The sequence below is a fragment of the Dipodomys spectabilis genome, unplaced genomic scaffold, assembly GCF_019054845.1.
Source record: "Dipodomys spectabilis isolate Male_0828 unplaced genomic scaffold, ASM1905484v1 ptg000108l, whole genome shotgun sequence".
NCBI lineage: Eukaryota > Metazoa > Chordata > Mammalia > Rodentia > Heteromyidae > Dipodomys > Dipodomys spectabilis.
In genome coordinates this window covers 19,336,709-19,355,415 of record NW_024870785.1, presented here as the reverse complement: position 1 = coordinate 19,355,415, position 18,707 = coordinate 19,336,709, and the positions used below count along the sequence as shown (strand labels likewise).

Here is an 18,707-nt window from a genome sequence, read left to right as displayed (position 1 = left end):
TTTGGGTTGTTAGCTCTCCTGTCCTCTGCCAAGAAGCAGAACATACAGCGAGGAGAAACTTTATTCCCCCTCCTCCCCATGGTTTTACTGGGGTGATTTGGGGGGGGGGGGCTCAGGAAATGTGAAAGGTGCTAAGTGTTTTCTCGGAGTTTGGGCTGCAAATGTCGCGGTCCCCTGAGAAGAGGACGGATCCGGGAGCCCTGCGCCCCCCCGGCCTTCTATCTCCCCATCTATGTCCTCCAACATGGACAGCGAATGGCAGGATCGCTAGTTCCCTGGAAATGTGCGGGGAAAGGGGGGGGGGGGCGGTGCTGAAGTTGCTCTTTTATGCCAAGCACTTTTTCTTTCTTTTTCTTCCTGGAGTGAAGTGGTAACTGGTCTGGTAAGTTGCTTGCCGGAGAAGTTGGTGACTTGGCATGATGCCTGGGCATGGAGAGCTTGCTCCTCCTTCTGATTCCCAGATCAGCCTACTCCCCCCCACCCCTCTCATCTTCCAGCTCATTTCTCTTCTGCTACAGCCCTGAGGTTGGCTGCAAGAAAAAGTTCTAGGACCCTTTCCCGCTGAGCTTTGGAAACTCTCAGCTGGGGTTTGCTACTCATTGCTCTCTGTAACAAAGGCCAAAGGACCAACACCCAGAGCATGGGGTTAGGAGCAACCTACCACAGCCTAGCCTGTACCCTGGAATCCTAGGCCCACAACCTCTGTTCCCTACCCAGCATCAAAGCAGATCTCTGGTGGGCTTGCCAGCCCAAAGCATGCTTCATTACGATCTCTGTTTCTTTAGGACTTGCAGCTTCCCTAGTGCCTTCCAGTTTGTTGTCAAACAACCCTAGACCACAATCTTTATTATTCTTCCTTAAAGTTTCTATTTGTGTACCTGTACTGGGGCTTGAACTCAGAGTCTGAACTCTCTAAGCTTTTAGTTTTTGGTCAGTTGTGGGGCTTGAACTCTGGGCCCAGGCGCTGTCCCTCAGCTCTTCAGCTCAAGGCTAGCACTCTTACCATTTGAGACATAGCACCACTTCTGGTTTTCTGGTGGTTTATTGGAGCTAAAGAGTCTCACAGACTTTCTTATCCGGGCTGGCTTTGAACGGCGATCCTCAGATCTCAGCCCCCTGAGTAGCTAGGATTACAGGCGTGAGCTACCAGCGCCCAATTTGTCTCTAAGCTTTTTCACTCATGACTGGAGCTCTACCACTTGAGTCACCGTGCCACTTCCGGCCTTTTGGTGGTTAGTTGAAGAATCTCACACATTTGTCTTTGCTGGCTGGGCTTGAGTTGGGATCTTCCTATCTCAGCCTCCAGAGTAGCTAGGATTACAGGTGTGAGTCTACCTGTGGCCTCCGTGAGGAAGTCTGGACTAAAGCCATACCTTGGGTTGCCACAGGAGACCAGACCAGCTGCTGTGTTGGAATGAGCTTTGCTTTTGAGTCTTTTGGCATTGCAACTAAGACCCTGGAAAAGTCACCAAACACCTCTGGGATTCAGTTTCCTTATCTGTGAAACAGAGAATGGTGCAGATGATAGTCATCTTTACGTGTGTGTGTGTGTGTGTGTGTGTGCATGCACACACAGGTGCACTAGTACTAGGGTATGAACTCAGAGTCTGAAAGCTGCCCCTGGTGCTCTACCACTTGAACCATAGCTCCATATCCAGCCTGTCCAGTCTTAGCTTCGAATAGTGATCCTCAGATCTCAGTAGGTAGCTAGGATTATAGGCGTGAGCCACCAGTACCGGTCTGGCTGATGATTCTTATTCATATCTCAGAAACCTGGAGATGGAGTGTGGTGACTTGAAGTCTTAAACTTATAGTCTCTGCCTGGGGAACCCCATCTGGACTATGCACACACACCCCCAATAAACCTCTCCTCCCTTGATGCAGGTCTGGGCCGCGCTGCTGAACTGGCGTTTACTGTGGAACCTAGCGATGATGTTGGGGTCCCTGGGCAGCCCATAGTGCTGGGCTGTAAAGTGGAAGGGACCCCTCCAGTGAGAGTCACCTGGAGGAAGAATGGCGCTGAGTTGCCAGACAACTCCCACACCACCCTGCTGGCCAATGGGTCTTTGCTGATCCATCACTTCCGGCTGGAGCGGGGAGCTAGCCCTTCAGACGAGGGCGACTATGAATGTGTGGCACAGAACCGCTTTGGGCTGGTGGTCAGCCGGAAGGCTCGAATCCAGGCTGCAAGTAAGTAGACATTCCTTGTTTTCCCTTTGTATCAGCAGCTTTAGGTGCACAGTAGCGACCTTAGATGGTAGAATTAGATCATGTGCACATTTCATGGATTGGTAGAATATGAATGGACAAGAATGTAGTCAAACACACTTGTGCTGTTTCCTGTTTCTACCTGCCTATTAAACTGTGGGCATTCCCAGTGCCAGAGAAATAATTGACTCATTCTTAGTTCACAGGCTGAACTCCTGGCCTGGGCACTGTCCCTGAGCTTCTTCTAGGCCTAGCACTCTACCACTTGAGCCACACTTCCATTTCTGTTTATGTGACACTAAGGAATCGAACCCATGGCTTCATGCATGCTAGGCAAGCACTCTACCACTACGCCCTTCTCCCCAAGCTTTTTACGATTGAGGCTTGTGCTCCATAACTTTGAGCCACAGCATCACTTCTGGTTTTCTGGTGGTTAATTGGATATAAGTCTCACAAACTTTCCTCCCACGGCTTTGAACTGTGATCCTCAGATCTCAGCTTCCTGAATAGCTAGAATTATAGTGCCCAACCCATTTCAGAGACTTTTAGAGGGTTATTTCAACTCTCTGCAATTTTTTTTTCTTTTTGTACTTGTCCTAGAGTTGAACTCAGGGCCTGGGCACTGTCTCCAAGCTTTTTTTTGCACAAGGTTAGCACTCTACCACTTGAGCCACAGCTCTACTTCTGACTTTTTGGTGGTTCATTGGAGATTAGACTCCTCATGGACTTTCTTGCCTGGGCTGATCTTGAACTGTGATCCTCAGATTTCAGCCTTCTTCATAGTTCAGATCATAGGTGTGAATCACTAGTACCTGGCACAAATGTGCTTTTGTTTTTTTTTTTAGATTGGGAGAGAAAAGGCCAGGCAATATTTTGGCCTTACCACTGTGCTTTGCTGTTGCTGATAGATCGCCCACAGTTGTGTTGATTTAAAAGGTGGCTGTGCTTTAACAACGATCTTGAAAATCCTGTTATTTAACTTATACACACTGAGAGAGTGATAAGTAAACCCAACTTATCTGTGCATTGTAAGGAAAATGGCAAGCTGAGAAGCTGTGGGGTTCGTGGGGGGAGAATCTCCGCTCTTGAGAAAGGACACAGATGTTGTCAAGTGAAAATATTCTCCCTCCCATATCTCTCTACTTCAGAGAGTGATCTGTCCCTATAAAAGATGCTTTGGCTTGTGTGTGTGTGTGTGTGTGTGTGTGTGTGTGTGTGTGTTGGTTGGTCATGGGGCTTGAACTCAGGGCCTGGGCACTGTCCCTGAGCCTCTTTGTGCTTAAGGCTGGCGCTCTACCACTTGAGCCACAGCACCGCTTTTGGTTTTCTGGCGGATTATTGGAGATAGGAGTCTCATGGGACTTTCCTGCCCGGGCTGGCTTTGAACCTTGATGCTCAGATCTCAGCCTCCTGAGTAGCCAGGATTACAGGCGTGAGCCACCAGCGCCCGGCTTTCCCTGACATTCTGGGAAGCAGAAAAGCCAGGGCTTCAGCATCGGTAGCCTGAACCCCACACCACCCCACTGTGCTACCATGGCACGCTGCCTCTCTCCCTGCAAGCCGACAAGTTTCTTCCTGGCTCTGAGGGCATTCGTCCCCGTACCGTTGCTCTGAAGGGCTGATGAGTGATGAATTGTTGGAAACAGGGGCCCTCTTGCTGGGCTGAAGATGTCTCTTTGTTCTGAGGAAGGCTGTTCCAGGCCCCCATATGGAGCTCGCTGGGAGGCAGCCCTGGACTTGGAGATGGAATCACTTCTGGCTCAGACACCCTTGTCCTGACCCTCCCTTCCTGGCACTGCAGGGGAGGCTGGTGCAGCCTCGCAGCAGATGGCTGAGTGTGAGGAAGAGACTCGTGGACAGAGGCTGGGGACCAGAGCAGGACTTGAGACTTCCCAGACTGATGCTTCCTAGCCTTCATGGCCTGCTTCAGTGCTGAGTACTAGCAGCTAGTCAAGCCAGGTACTGGTGGGTGGCTCATGCCTGTAATCCCAGCTACTCAGGAGGCTGAGATATGAGGATCGCAGTTCAAGGCCAGCTTGGGCAGGAAAGTCCTTGAGACTCTTACCTCCACTTACCCACCGAAAAGCAGGAAGTAGAGCTGTGGCTTACGTGGTAGAGTAATGAATGAAAAAGGCTAAGAGAGAGTACCTAGGCTCTGAGTTCAAGCCCCAGGATCAGTACAGAAAACCAAAAAAGAAGCTAGCCAACCTAGGATCCTAGTGGGTAAATCTTCAGGAGCTTAAGAAGGGGTGGGGTGTGGAGAAGAACTCATGGGAAACATTTTTTCTTTTTTCTTTTTTCTTTTTAATGGTGATCGAGGTTAATCTAAGACCTGGAGCAACCTAGGCCAGCACTCACCCCCGAACGACATGCCCAGCCAGTACCCGGTTTTCTATAAATGATAATACCTGCAATCTGTTTGCTTTCCTTCCGCTCTAGCAGTGTGAGGAATTCAACTGTGTGGAGGGTGGGCCTGGCTTGTTCTCTGGGTTTCTGGAGAGAGCTGAGGGCTTTGCTCTCTAAGCACTGGCAGTCTGAGGTGGCCTTCTCCCCCACCCCCCCTCGCCAGGCTGTGGCCCCCTGGGGACATGCTTGGATGCCAAGCAACCACGTGGCTGGATTCCATTCTCTCACTCCATTGGCTGGTATCCCTAGAAAGCTTCCAGCCTGATTGGCTGCCTGCTTTTCTTCCTTGGGGAACTCACTCCCTGCCCATTTTTGCCTGCTGGCATTACAGATGTTGCGTGTGATGTGGGAAGGTGGCTTTCCAAAAAGGGGTGAGGGGCTTCTAACACCCCCCACCCCAGCTTCTGCCTGTGCCCCAGGAGTCAATGAGGGAGAGGCCTGCTCAGCCTGATTGGCTGGTAGACACACAATTTACCCAATATACCCCAGCAGGAAGACACATGTGTACATCCAGCTCTCAGGCCCTGTTTGTTGGGCATGTGATCTCTAGACCAGAGGGGCTCTCTTTGAATCTCAATGGACTTCAATGCGATCCTTGTGAGGTGTCAGGATGAGCTGCAGCTTAGATCTCTCCCCCACGCCCTGTCCCTCAGCTCTTCAGCTCAAGGCTAGCGCTCTACCACTGGAGCCACAGCGCCACTTCCAGTTTTCTGATGGTTCATTGGCAATAAGAATCTCATGGGCTCTCATAACAGGGCTGCCTTCAAACCACGATCCTCAGATCTCAGCCTCCCGAGTAGCTAGGATGACAGGTGTGAGCCACCAGCACCTCTGGGCTTGTCTTGATCTTTCTCTCCTCCATCTCAGAATTGATGGCTCAAAGGACCAGAACTGCGGGCAGGGAGGATGGGCAGGATCCTGGGGTGACGATTCATCTCTAGAGGACCTAGGCTCTCTCTACCTGACCAGCTGTGCTCAGTCCCCTGTGCACCTGGATCTTGACTCCTTGCCTTTCCTCTCTGCTTAGACAGAGGCTGTAGCCCGTTTGGACCCTGACTGTGGAGGGGGAGGCCCCACTTTCTGAGCCCCAGGCTCCCCCTCACCCCGCCCGCAGGATTTGAGTGTGGACGGGGAGAGTTTCTGGTTCCCACACCTTGGCTGCACTGTCGCAGGCAGCCAGCTGGCCCCTTAAACACAATGTGCAAATCTTCTCTGTTCCTGTCCCCGCATTGTCAGTGGCCAGGCGCCTGGGCTGGGAATGTGGGCCGGTGAATAGAAGAGGCATTTGCAGCCTGCAAATGAAACAGGGGCCCCCCCTTCCCCCCCTTAACCCTCTGCCCCCTCCCCACCCCCAGGGAGAAAGGACTTTTTCACTCCTGGCCTTCTTGTATTGCCTTTCCCTTTGCCTCTTCAGAGTCCCCAAGGGCTGAAGTGTGTGTGTGTGTGTGTGTGTGTGTGTGTGTGTGTGTGTGTATGTGAGAGAGAGAGAGAGAGATTTGCACAGTAGTTGGAAGCCTGTTCTATAATGCCTTAATCAAAATAGACTGAAAGCTGGACTTTAGTGGCTCATGCCTGTCATATTAGCTACTCAAGAGGCTAAGAGCTGAGGATGGAGGTTCGAAGCTTGCCCTGGCAGGAAAGTCCGTGAGATTCTTACCTCCAGTTAACCACTCAAAAGCCAGAGGTAGAGCTGTGGCTCAAGTGGGAGAATGCCAGTTTTAAGCAAAAAACAAAACAAAAGAAAACAAAAAAAACCTGCACTAAACAACTACAACAAAACCCCAAAATCCTAAAGGATAGTGCCCAGGCCTTGAGTTCAAAACAACAACAAAAAATAGACTGGGATAGATGGATGCCCAGAATGGAAAACCAGATAGACCAGTGTTGTCTTTGTTTAAAGACTGGACTGGATGGTTCCACTCAAAATGGCACTCCCAAGTTTCTCTGGCCGGAGCCTTGTCACAGAGATCTGTGTGTGTGTGTGTGTGTGTGTGTGTGTGTGTGAGAGAGAGAGAGAGAGAGAGAGAAACACACACACAGACAGAGACAGAGAGTATGTTCTGGGGCTTGAACTCAGAGCTTCATAGACTTTTTTGCTCAAGGCTGGTGCTCTCCCACTTGAGCCACACCTTCACCTCCAGCTTTTTGGTGGTTAATTGGAATTAACAGTCTTTTGAACTTCACTGCCAGGTCAAGCTTCAAACTGGGATCCTTAGATCTCAGCCTCCTTAGTAGTTAGGATTACAGGGGTGAGCCACCAGCACCGGGCATTGTATTTGTTTCCCATAGAGCCAGACCCCAGTTTCTCCTGGTTGGCCCCGCCCACCTTCTTCCTTGCCAGCTCCTCTCCCTGCTTTCATTGCTCTGTGCTTCATCCTGCCTTTCTTTTGAATATTCTGGAATCTTCTCTCACCTGCTGGGCTCAGAAATCTGCTGCAGAGAGCAAAAAGATGGGGTTCAAAGAGTATCTTAAAAGAAGGGTCTCTTTTGCAGCCCCCCCCCCCCCCGCCCCTACCCTCACACACAGCAGGAGACAGGCGGTCACTGAAAGGAGAGGAATCTGAGAACCTGGCCCCTGGCTAGGGTCTGTCTCAGAGCTGGACACTGACACTGACCATGGGTGGGTAGTGGGCAGCCCTGGGCCACTCTCTGGAATGCTGGTGTTGGGTTGCAAGGAGATGCTAGCAGTGATAATGGACAGGAACTGGACTTTCTGGTCTGGCTGCTGCCCCAAGGCCACTGGAATGTGAGGGGGGGGGACAGCGATCAAGAGGCCCTTGGGGACTTGGGGTGGGCAGATGGAGACCAGACCCCCTAAAATGAAGAGGAGGGGCAGACCACCATGGGAGGAAAGCATGCTGTAGCCTTTTTCCTGGAGCTGCAACAAAAGAATCCTTCAATTCCCAGCCTGAGATGGGCTGATATATCACCCCAGCCTGCAGGTAGGGGTCTGGGCAAACTTAGGAGCTCACGTAGCCCAACCTTCTCATTTTACACACTTTCAAACTGAGCCCCAAAGGTCATGACCTGCCCAAGGACCTATGGGCCCTCCAGCCTGGGCAGTAAGGGAGCCCTTCTGGTTTGTCTGGCCTTCCCCAGCGTTTCCCTGTCCTGTGGTTCAAGAAGAGGAGGAGAGGGGCTGGGAATGTGGCTTTAGTGAGTGCTTGCCTTGCATGCATGAAGCCCTGGGTTTGATTCCTCAGCATCACATAAGCAGAAAAAGCCAGAAGTGGCACTGTGGCTCAAGTGGTAGAGCGCTAGCCTTGAACTGAAGAGCTGAGGGACAGTGCCCAGGTCCAGAGTTCAGACCCCACAACTAGCAAAGAAGAGGAGGAGGAGGAGGAGGAGGAGGAGGAGGAGGAGGAGGAGGAGGAGGAGGAGGAGGAGGAGGAGGAGGAGGAGGAGGAGGAGGAGGAGGAGGAGGAGAGGAGGAGGAGGAGAGGAGGAGGAGGAGGCGGCGGCGGCGGCTTTCCTGGTTTTCTTTTTGTGTGTGTATGCTAGGACTGGGATTTGAACTCAGGTCCTGGGCTCTGTCTCTTAGCTTTTCTTTCTTTCTTTCTTTCTTTTTCTCGAGGCTGGCGCTCTACTACTTGAGCCACAGCTCTGCTTCTGGCTTTTTGATGCTTCATTGGACATCAGAATCTCCAAGGGCCATTCCTGCCCTGGGCTGGCTTTGAACCTTGTTCTTCAGATCTCAGCCTCTCCTGAGTAGCTGGGGTTACAGGTGTGAGCCACAGGAACCCTGAGGAAAGAGAGCTTTAAACCCAAACCTGCCTGATCTGATCCAGTGTTCACTGTACTATTTTCAGAAGGGGTTAAAAAAAAAATCCCTTGAGAACAGATCCTCAGGGGTAGGGTAGGATGGATGAATAGAGGATGGTAGGGAATGGAGAATAGCTTCGAACCCTGGCCAAGGTGGCATCTGATTCTGGGCAGGTGAGGTAGGGGGGCACTCCCCTCCCCTCCCCCATCATGACAGATAGCCCTGGCAGAGCAAGTTCTGGTCCTTTCTACCTGTGGGCACAGCCTACTTAGCTCCAGTGAAAGAAGTTGGGAGGTGGCTGGGGCTATTGGAAGTAGAGGTTCCCCTCCCCCCTAGGGTCCCCCAGCCCCCCATTCTTGTTTCCCTGCATAATGATGCTGATTGCGCCACATCTGTTATAATTACTCTTTGTTTGAAAATTCAGAACAAATCGCAGGAGAGGATCTGGCAAGACTCAGAAGGCTCCTTCTCTCCAGGGGTCCAGGCAGGAGGAGGGGAGGTGTGTGTGTAAGGGAGGGGGGAGCCATAATCAGCCTGGAGGAGCAGAAGCTACTGACTGTCCTTGTCCTGTCCCCTGGCTGGGCCATAGCCACAGCCCCTAGGGTCCAGCGGCCTAAGACCTTAGGAGCTCAGTGCTTTCCCGCCCCGCTCGTCTCTGCCTGCCTAAAGGCTGGGAGCTAGATGATCCTTCTTCACCCCAACCTGAGGAAGGGTCTGTGGTGGGTCCCCTGCCCTCCTGGCCCCACTGAACAATGGGTTGGGAGCAGCCTGCTTGGAAACAAAGCAGCCGGGCTGGGAAGGGGGAGGCTGTGTCTAGTAAGGACTGGAGCTCTAGAATGGGTGGGATCTCTGGAATGAGGGGACCGTGACTTCCTGGGAGCATGCGCACAGAGCCATACTTTCTAAGAGCCAACCAGCACACAGCTGCTCCTAGTTCCTGCCCTGCTTCTACCTTAAAGCTCTTGGATTTTGGAGGTTCCAACTTCTGGGGTATGTGACCTCCTTATAAAGGCTGCCCCCCCCCCCCCCCCCCCGGCCGGGCACTAGTGGCTCACGCCTGTAGTCCCAGTTACTCAGGAGGCTGAGATCTGAGGATCATGGTTCAAAGCCAGACTGGATAGAAAAGTCTGTGAGAAGGCTGGGAATGTGGCTTAGTGATAGAGTGCTTGCCTTGCATGCATGAAGCCCTGAGTTCGATTCCTCCGTACCACATATACAGAAAAAGCTGGAAGTGGCGCTGTGGCTCAAGTGGTAGAGTGCTAGCCTTGAGCAAAAGAAGATCAGGGACAGTGCCCAGGACCTGAGTTCAAGCCCAGGACTGGCAAAAAAAAAAAAAAAAAAGGCTGTGAGATTCCTATCTCCAATTAACCACCCCCAAACCAGAAGTGGAGCTGTGGCTCAAAATGTACCCTATCCCATGGTAAAGTGATATGATGGTCTAGTTGCTTCTCCTTTCTTTCCTTCCTTTCTTCTTTCTCTTTTTCCTCCTCTTCCTCCTCTTCTTCTTCCTCCTCCTCATTCTCTTCCTCCTCCTTCTCCTCCTCTTCTTCCTCCTCCTTCTTTGTGTTGTACAACAGAGCCAGTCCTGGGGCTTGAACTGAGAGCCTGAGCACTGTCCCTGAGCAGATTTTGCTGAAGACTAACATTCTACCACTTGAGCCACAGCTCAATTTCCAGCTTTTTGGTAGTGTACTAGAGTTAAGAGTCTCATGAGCTTTTCTGCCCAGGCTGGCTTTGAACCATGATTTTCAGATCTCAGCCTCCTTGAGTAGCTAGGATTATAGGCATGAGCCACCAGTGCCCAACTCTAGCTACTCTTTATAATGTCAAATTTCGAATTGGTTGAATGGGATTTGGGGTCTAATTTCACAGCCAGAACTAAATAAGATCTTAGAAAACAGAAACATAGTGGTGTACAATATTTCCAGATCTTTTTCTGCCATCCTCAAACATGGTTTAATAACTGTTATTTTTTTTTACCCATACATCTCACTTACTATATTTCCATTATAAAAATCTCTTCATCGCTGGATACTGGTGTCTATAATTTTAAACTACTCAGGAGGCTGAGATCTGAGAATCAATTCAAAGCCAGCCTAGGGAAGAAAAGATTGTGAGAGTCTAAGCTCCAGTGAACCAGGCCAAAGCCAGAAATAAACCTGAAGCTCAAGTGATAGAGTATCAAGGACAGCAAAAACAAAAAGCAAAGGGACAGCATTCAGGCACTGAGTTCAAGCCCCGAGTTCAAGCCCCAGTGCTGGTACACATACATATTAAAAAAAAAAAAATCGCCTTCAGCTTAATTGTGTTTTTTTTTTTGTTTTTTTTTTTTTTTGGGGGTCCGGTCGTGGGGCCTGAACTCTGGGCCTGGGCGCTGTCCCTCAGCTCTTCAGCTCAAGGCTAGCACTCTACCACTTGAGCCCAGTACCACTTCCGGCTTTTTCCTTTTTGCTTATGTGGTGCTGAGGAATCGACCCCAGGGCCTCAGGCATGCAAGGCAAGTGCTCTACCACTGAGCCAACTTCCCAGCCCCCAGTTTAATTGTTTAAGATCTCTTAAAACTGCATTTCAGTGCTCTAGCCCCTTGGAAAAGCCTTGGCTAATCTCCTGTCTCTTGCATATTGCATTGGGATGCTGTTGTATCATTATTTCAGGTCATCAATCGTGACAATATGCACAAGGAGGCTGGATGGAGCCTTTTTCTTATTCCTGCTTCCTTCATCTGTTTCCAACTTTGTTCATAAATCAGTCATTTCCCCATCAAACCGTGAAAAAGCCAAGATCATTACAAGCAAGCTGCTTTGATGTTTATGGGATCAAGGCTTTGCTCAAATAAAAGTTGCTTAGAGGTTTGTTTTTATTTTCGAAACAGGATCTCACTCTGTACCCCAAGCTGACCGCCAAGTCACTAAGTAACCTTCATCTGGCCTCAGCCTCCTGAGCGCCGAGATTATAGGTGTGCATCGCTGCACCCAGTATGACACTGCTTTAATCACAATTTAAGAAGGATCCATTGGACTGTATATCCAGCTTTGTTCTCTGGGGTCTAGGAGATCAGAACAAGTCCTGGGCCAGGAAATATATAGATATAAATATATTTGGCAAACTCCTGGAGCTCTGTCTGACCTGCTGCCCAGCGCTTACCTTCTAAAGCTCAGCAGCCCAAGTGAAACCAGTAAGATCTTTTCTTTTCCTTTTCTTTTCTTTCTTTCTTTTCTTTTCTTTTTGTTGGTTGTGGGGCTTGAACTTGGGGCATGGGTGCTGTCCCTGAGCTCTTTTGCTCAAGGCTAGCACTCTACCGCTTTAAGTATTCCTGGTGGTTAACTGGAGATAAGAATCTCGTAGACTTTCCTGCCTAGGCTGGCTTTGAACTGCGATCCTTAGCTCTCAGCCTCCTGAGCAGCTAGGATTACAGAAGTGAGCCACAAGTGCCCAGAAGCCAGTAAGATCTAACTATAGGGTTTCTAGGAGCAGGTCTACCAAAGCCAAGATTAGCAAACACCCACGTCCCTGCAGGAGCTCAGAGTGGTTATGGCTAGCTGTTCTCGACTCAAAGAAGATGAAAGGATTTCATCTCTTCGTATGTAGTCTTAACTGGCATCCTCCATCCCCTACTGTGTGTGCGTGCATGCGTGTGTGCGTGCGTGTGTGTGTGTGTGTGTGTGTGTGTGTGTGTGTGTGTGTACACATACTCCTGCATACTGGTACTGGGGCTTGAATTCAGAGCCAAGTTACTCTCCTTTAACATTTTCCACTCAAGCCTGGTGTTCACATTTGAGTCACACCTCCACATGTGGACTTTTGCTGGTCAATTGGAAATCAGACTCTGTCTCTCCCTTTGTCTGTGCAGGCTGCCTTTGAACCTAGATCCTCAGATCTCAGCCTCCTGAGCAGCTAAGATTATTGGCATAAGCCTTCAAGCACCAGGCCCCTTTGACTTTTTTTTTTTTGTCGGTCGTGGGACTTGAACTCTGGGCTTGGGCACTGTCCCTCAGCTCTTTAGCTCAAGGCTAGTGCTCTACCACTTGAGCCACAGTGCCTCTTCTGGTTTTTTCTGCTTATGTGGTGCTGAGGAATCGAACCCAGGGCCTCATGCATGCAAGACAAGCACTCTACCACTGAGCCACCTGCCTCCATCCCCCCCCCCCCCCCCCGGCTTTTTGAGTAGTGGACCATTTTCCAAAGTATAAGGTATCCAAAGATTAGATCTCCAGGCACTGTTGCTGAAGTGTGGTCTGACCACAAAGGCACAGATATCGCAATATTGAGTGACAATTCTATTTGGCATTTGGGTTCCAGCGATCTTAGTCATCTTGTAAAATGAAACCACTTGCCTGTAAGACATTAGAATGGTCTTTGATCTGCAACTAACTAGCTGTTGTTTCCTTGAATAAATCCTTTTTCTCTCCAGAAAAGCTGACATTAAGCATCATTCCTTGGAGTCCCTGGGTCCTGGAAAGGGGAGGCTGGAGGTGGGAGAAAGAGGGAGGTCAGATTGGCTGGGTGCCGTGCCTCCAGCCTGTACCCCATGCATGCACAGCAGTTCTGCTTTTAGCTCTTTGTTTTGTTCTGCAGTTCTCTAAACTGGCTAACTAGGCAGACTGTGCATCGCACAGTTTGCTGCAGCAGCAGCAGGTGTTAGAAAGTCAAGCAGCTTAAGGTCCTCAAGACTTAGGTGGAAGAAATATGACTATGATGAAGATTTGGTTAGGAGAGTTATTAAGAAAAACATAACGATCACATCTGGGGTTCTGAGCAGGGTTAAATTAAACTCGGATTCTAGATTGGGTCGAGGCTTATACTTAAAATTCTGAAAGCAGACTTTTCATGGAGCACTGTTAATAGCTAGTGATTGGTAACACCGAACAAGGTCCAGCAGGGCCAGCAACTATTGGACAGTTGCTCTAGATTAGAACAGAATGGAATAGAATGCTGTTCCTTTTCATTATTGTTATCATTAAGGGTTACCATTTATTTCTCTTTTGGACAATATTACCCCTTTCTTCATTTTCCTCCAGTTCCCTCCTCCTGTCCCTGGATAGTTCATTTTCCACAGTCTTTTTTTTTTTTTTTAGCTCAGTACTAGGGTTTGAACCTGGGCCTGTATGCTGTCCCTTAGCTTTTTACGTCCAAGGTTGGTGCTTTACCACTTGAGCTACGGCTCTACTTCTGGCTTTTTGTTAGTTAATTGAAAATGAAAGGCTCATAGACTTTCCTGCCCAAGCTGGCTTTGAATGGCAATCCTCAAACCTCAGCCTCCTGAGTAGCTAGAACTCTAGGCAAGAGCACTGGTGTTTGGTAGTATTTGATCTTTTATCTTTTGACAAACCTGAAAGAACATGGGCCATGCTTATAACATAGACATAATCTAAGGCCTGTAAGGAGGCACTCAGAGGTGCAAGCTTCTAACAAAACAGGATATACAGAAGAGAGGAATAATAAAGCAGGTTAGTTACTCAAATGAGCAAAGCTCAAAACCTCTGTCCTGATCCTATCTGATTCCTACCTAAGTACTCCAAGGAACAGAACAGAAAGACATACTATTTCCTGATCTTTGGATCATCTTTGGAAACTCTTCCCCATTCTCCAGAGAAACTTGCTGGAGTTGGTAGTTGGGAGGAAAAAAGCCAGGCACTGGAGACGCAACCTTGTAATCCTAGCTACTTGGGAGGTTGAGATCTGAGGGTCTTGGTTCAAAGCCAGCCTGGGACAAGAAAGGCTATGAGACTCTTATCTCCAATTAACCACCAAAAAGCCAGCTGTGGCTCAAGTGGAAAAGTGCTAGCATTGAATATAAAAAGCTAAGGGACAATGCCAGGGACAATGTCAGGCTCTGAGTACATGCCCCAGTAGTAGCACAAGTGGGGGGGGGGGGAGAAGAGGGGGAGAAGGTGGTAGTGGTGGTGAAGGGCTAATGTAGCTGTCAGAACCAGTACAATGTTCAGCTTCCCAGCCCCCATCATGGTTTTCTTTAGCTCTGATTACCTAGCTGCGCTACCTCCATATAGGTAAGAAATGTCTGGCTCAGTCTGGCTTCATTGCACCCCTCCTTGGAACCCCTGGGATCAAAACTGCTTCCTGAAGCTCCTGTTCCCAAAGCTGTAATCCCATCCCGAGGCTGAGATCTGAGGATCCCAGTTCAAAGCCAACCCAAGCAGTCCATTTTTCTCCAACTAACTAGCACAAAGCCAGAAGGGAGAGGTGTGGCTGAAATGGTAGAGTATCAGCCTTGAGTGGAAAAGCTAACCAGGAATTGGGAGGCCCTGAGTTCAAGCCCCAATATCTACAGTAGGTTTTCTGGATCTGCATTTTTTTTGCCCTTCTTTTCTGAGCCTTTTCTGTCTTCTTCCAACTTCTCCAGGCTTTCAACCAATGGCCCCCTGGGGATACCAAGGTGGAGGGGTCCCCTCTTGTTCCCCATCATCGATTTTTTTTGAGGTGTGGGGGGGGGAGTTGTTCATGGGGCTTGAACTCTGGGCCTGGGCACTGTCCCTGAGCTCTTCAACTCAAGACTAGTGTTCTACCACTTGAGCCACAGCGCCACTTCTGTTTATGTGGTGCTGAGGAATCGAACCCAGGGCCTCATGCACGCGAGGCAAGCACTCAACCACTGAGCCACCTTCCCAGCCTCATCCCTGATCGATTTTTGTGTTGACAAACATCCAAGGAGGCTCTTGAAGGCCTGTGGTTTTGTTTGTTCCTTTGCTTATTGGGCTTTATTTTTGGTGCCAAGGATAGACTTGGGCCATCAGAGCCAGGTGCCCTTCAGACTCTGCAGGGCCTAGGCCCAGTAGGAGGGTCCAAGTGTGCGTGGAGCCCCGTGGGGGGGAGTAGGTGGCTGCCCAGGTCTCTCCCACAGTGCTTCCTCAGTTTCCCCAAATGTCCTGGACCACGGGATCCCCACCCACCAGACCCAGCTGGGGGAAGCTGAGCTGCCTGATTGTGTGTGTGTGTGTGTGTGTGTGTGTGTGTGAGTGGGTTAGGGAACAGGGAGGTGGCGGGAAATGGTGCCTCGCTCGCCCCCAGCGACATCAAACCCTCGTTTGGCGCGCGAGGACAATGGCTGTCTTATTTTCTCCATTCGCCGCGCACAATGCCGGATTCTCTCATTCACCCGCGGTGGTGCGAGCGAGGTAATTAGCCCGCGCCATTCAGCGCGGACACTATGGCTATGCGGGGGGATTAGCCGCGGGGCGGGGCCTGCAGCTGCGGCCACTTCAAAGGGCCCCGCGCACCCGGCCGGGCGGTGGGAACCGGCGCTGCGTCCCGCGGGAGCGCCCTGCGCCCCGGCCCCGAGGAGGGAGGGGGGGGGTCCCGGAGGCCTCTACCCCCCCTTTCATCAGGACCTCAAGTGCTTTTCTCCTTTTTGGAGTCCTGGGAGTCAAAGGGCACGGAGGGGGGAGGGATGGGGAGGGGCCGCCGGACACAAAGCGCTGACCTCCGCCGAGCCCAGCAGATGGTCCCACTTACTCTGTGCGCACGGCTCTCAGGGCCCCAGGCTCGGGCCCTGACCCCGTCTGCCCACCCCCCAGATGCCTCAACTGAGAGATCCCCCTCCCCCTCCCCGTCTTTTCTCCATCCTCCCCCCCCCCTCCCTTCCCCTGGCCTCCCATCCCCTCCACCCCCCTCTTGGAATCCAACTGCTCCAATCTGCCAAGCCTCCAGCTAGACTGGTAGGGGGACCGGGCTGAGAATCTGCCATCCCTGTGGGGATTCTTAACCCGGGGGGGAGGGGGGGCTCCCGGGCGACTCAGGCCTGTCATCCTAGCTACCCCTCCCCAGGAGGCTCAGATCTGAAGATCGTGGTTCCAAGCCAACCTGGGCAGGAAAGTCTTTGAGAGTCTTATCTCCAATGAACTACCAAAAAGCCGAATGTTTAGAGCTGTGGCTCAAGTGGTAGAGAGCCATCCTTGAGCAGAAAAGCTCAGGGACAGTGCCTAGGCCTGGAGCTCCCTATTCTACTCACTACTTAAAGCCAGATTCCTGGATTTAGATGCAGAGACTAAGGTAGAGAATTGGTTGGTTGGTTGAGGAGGAGGGAGGGACAAGGCATTGTCTAAACCTGGGAATTTGAATGGAAGATGATTTGGGATTGGTTCCCCCCGCAGGGCCGTGTGACCCTTCAAGTCAGTGTCCAGGCAAGTTCTTGGCCCTGGAAGCAGAAAGGTAAAATTACCCTTCAAGGACTCAAGGGCTGCAGGTATGTGAGCAGCAGACTCTTAATAAGACAGTCTGAAAAGGGCTAGAGAGCATTGCTACAGGCGATGCACAGTTAGGAGTTCTGCTTTCTTTGGGGGATGTGGAGGAAGGCAAGTGCTTGTAGAGAGAATCCAGCAAAAAGTTCTGGGCTGACAGTTGGCAAAGGCAAAGGGACTACCTCATGCCTGCAGTGCTAGTTACTTAGGAGGCTGAGATGCACAGGATGGAGATTTGAAGCCAGGAGATTTTGTGGCTGAGATGTAGAGGATAGAGGTTTGAGTCCCAGGACTCCATTTCCAATGAACTAGCAAAAAGCTGGGCTGGAGGCTTGGCTCAAGTGGTAGAGCACCAGCTGAACAAGCAAGCCCAGGGAGAGTATGAATCCCTGAGTTAAAGTAGCAATAAGCAGCATCTTCAAGGGGACACGCATAGCTCACATGGACAGCCCTCAACTATGAAATCAGCTGGCTTTTTAAACTTCTGGTTTTCTGGTGGTTAATTGGAGATAAGAGTCTCAGGTGAGGTAGGTGGGTAGGGAATGTAGCTTAGTGGTACAGGGCTTCATGCAAGTAATGAGGCTTGAACTCAGGACCTGGGTGCTACCCCGAAGCTTTTGCGTTCAAGGTTGGTACTCTACCACTTGAACCATGGCTCATCTCTGCTTTTTAGTGGTTAATTGGAGATAAGAGTCTCACAGACTTTTCTGTCCAGGCTGGTCTCGAACCTTGATCCTTAGATCTCAACCTCCTAAGTAGCTAGGATTATAGTCATGAGCCTCTGACACCTGGCCTCAAAATCTTAATGTGTGAATGGACCTTCGGGATTATTTTGTACATCCTGCTTCACTTCCTTTTACAGACGAGAAAGCTTCAGTTGAAGTTGAGGCCAAGCTAGTCCAGAGCTCAGCTTGCCTCTCCATGAACTAAGCTCTCTCCTGTTAACCCTTACAAATCCTAATGATATTAGGGCTCTGGAAATTTGGGGGCAGTATCTTTTTTGTTGAGTTGTCCCCAATGGTCATGTGAAAGCAATTTATTTAATAGTTCCCAGCCGGGTTCCCCGCACCAGGCGCCCTTCCCCTTCCCCCCTTCCGGGAGGTGAGGGAGATCAGGTATCCTGTCCAAAGCAACGGAAGTGAAGGATATTCTGGGACTGGGCAGGTTTACGTAAGGAAGATTGGTGACCCTGATGCTAGTAGAGACATGTAGTTTGGTGGAGAAAGGTTCTGCTGAGCCTGGACATTGTCAAATCCAAGACAGGGTGATTCCTAAATTGACTCCCATAACCTGACCTGCAGCCTGCCTGCTACTTAGAAGTAGAGCACCTTCCAGGTTGCAGCTACATGCCACTGTGGTTTGTTAATGTTTTTGTTTTTATATTTTCTTTTTGTGTGTGTGCTGGTTCTTGTGCTTGAACTCGAGGCCTGGGTGCTGTCCCTGAGTTTGTTTTTTTTTTTCTGCTTAAAGTGAATGCTCTACTACTTGAGCAATGGCTCCACTTCTGGCTTTTGGGGTGTTTTGTTTTGTTTTTTGAGGGGGGAGGAGGAGAGATAAGAGTCTCAGGAGCTTTCCTGCCTGTGCAGGCTTTGAACTATGATCCTCAAACCTCAGCCTCCTGGGAAACTAGGATGACAGGTGTGAGCCTTCAACACCCAGCTACTTTTGTTTGTTTTGTTTTTGTATTGTTTAGTTATTTGTTTTTGTGCCGGCATAGGGTCTGGAACTCAAGGTCTTTCAATCTACCTTGGCCTATTTTTTTGCTCCAAGAAAAAATTTTTTGCTTTACCACTTGAGCCACAGCTCAATTTCCAGCTTTTTGCTGGTTCACTGGAGATGAGCGTCTCATAAACTTTGCTGTCCAGGTTGGCTTTGAACCAGGATCCTCAGATCTCAGCCTCCTGAGTAACTAGGATTATAGGTTTGAGCCTTTGGTGCTCCTGAGCTTGATAGTAGAATATTTGTGAGTACAGTAATCATTATGCATTAGTTATACTCAATAGAACTACCAAACCCTGGTGAAGTCCAAGTGAAGCTCCTTGTATAATGGCATCTCAGAATGTGGAGAAGAATGGTGGTGTGAGGTCTGAGATATTGATGTGGGCCTGTGTGTTTTCCTATGCAAATATCCATGG

At 50.1% G+C, this 18,707-nt stretch overlaps 1 protein-coding gene across 1 annotated transcript in view; it reads left to right on the top strand.

Moving 5' to 3' along the window:
• Igdcc3 (immunoglobulin superfamily DCC subclass member 3) overlaps nt 1-18,707 on the top strand; it is a 36,882-nt gene that overhangs the window by 731 nt on the left and 17,444 nt on the right. Inside the window, exon 2 of the mRNA XM_042687611.1 lies at nt 1,885-2,190. Within this exon, the coding sequence (XP_042543545.1) occupies nt 1,885-2,190 (306 nt within the window). The remainder of the gene's footprint in view (nt 1-1,884; nt 2,191-18,707) is intronic.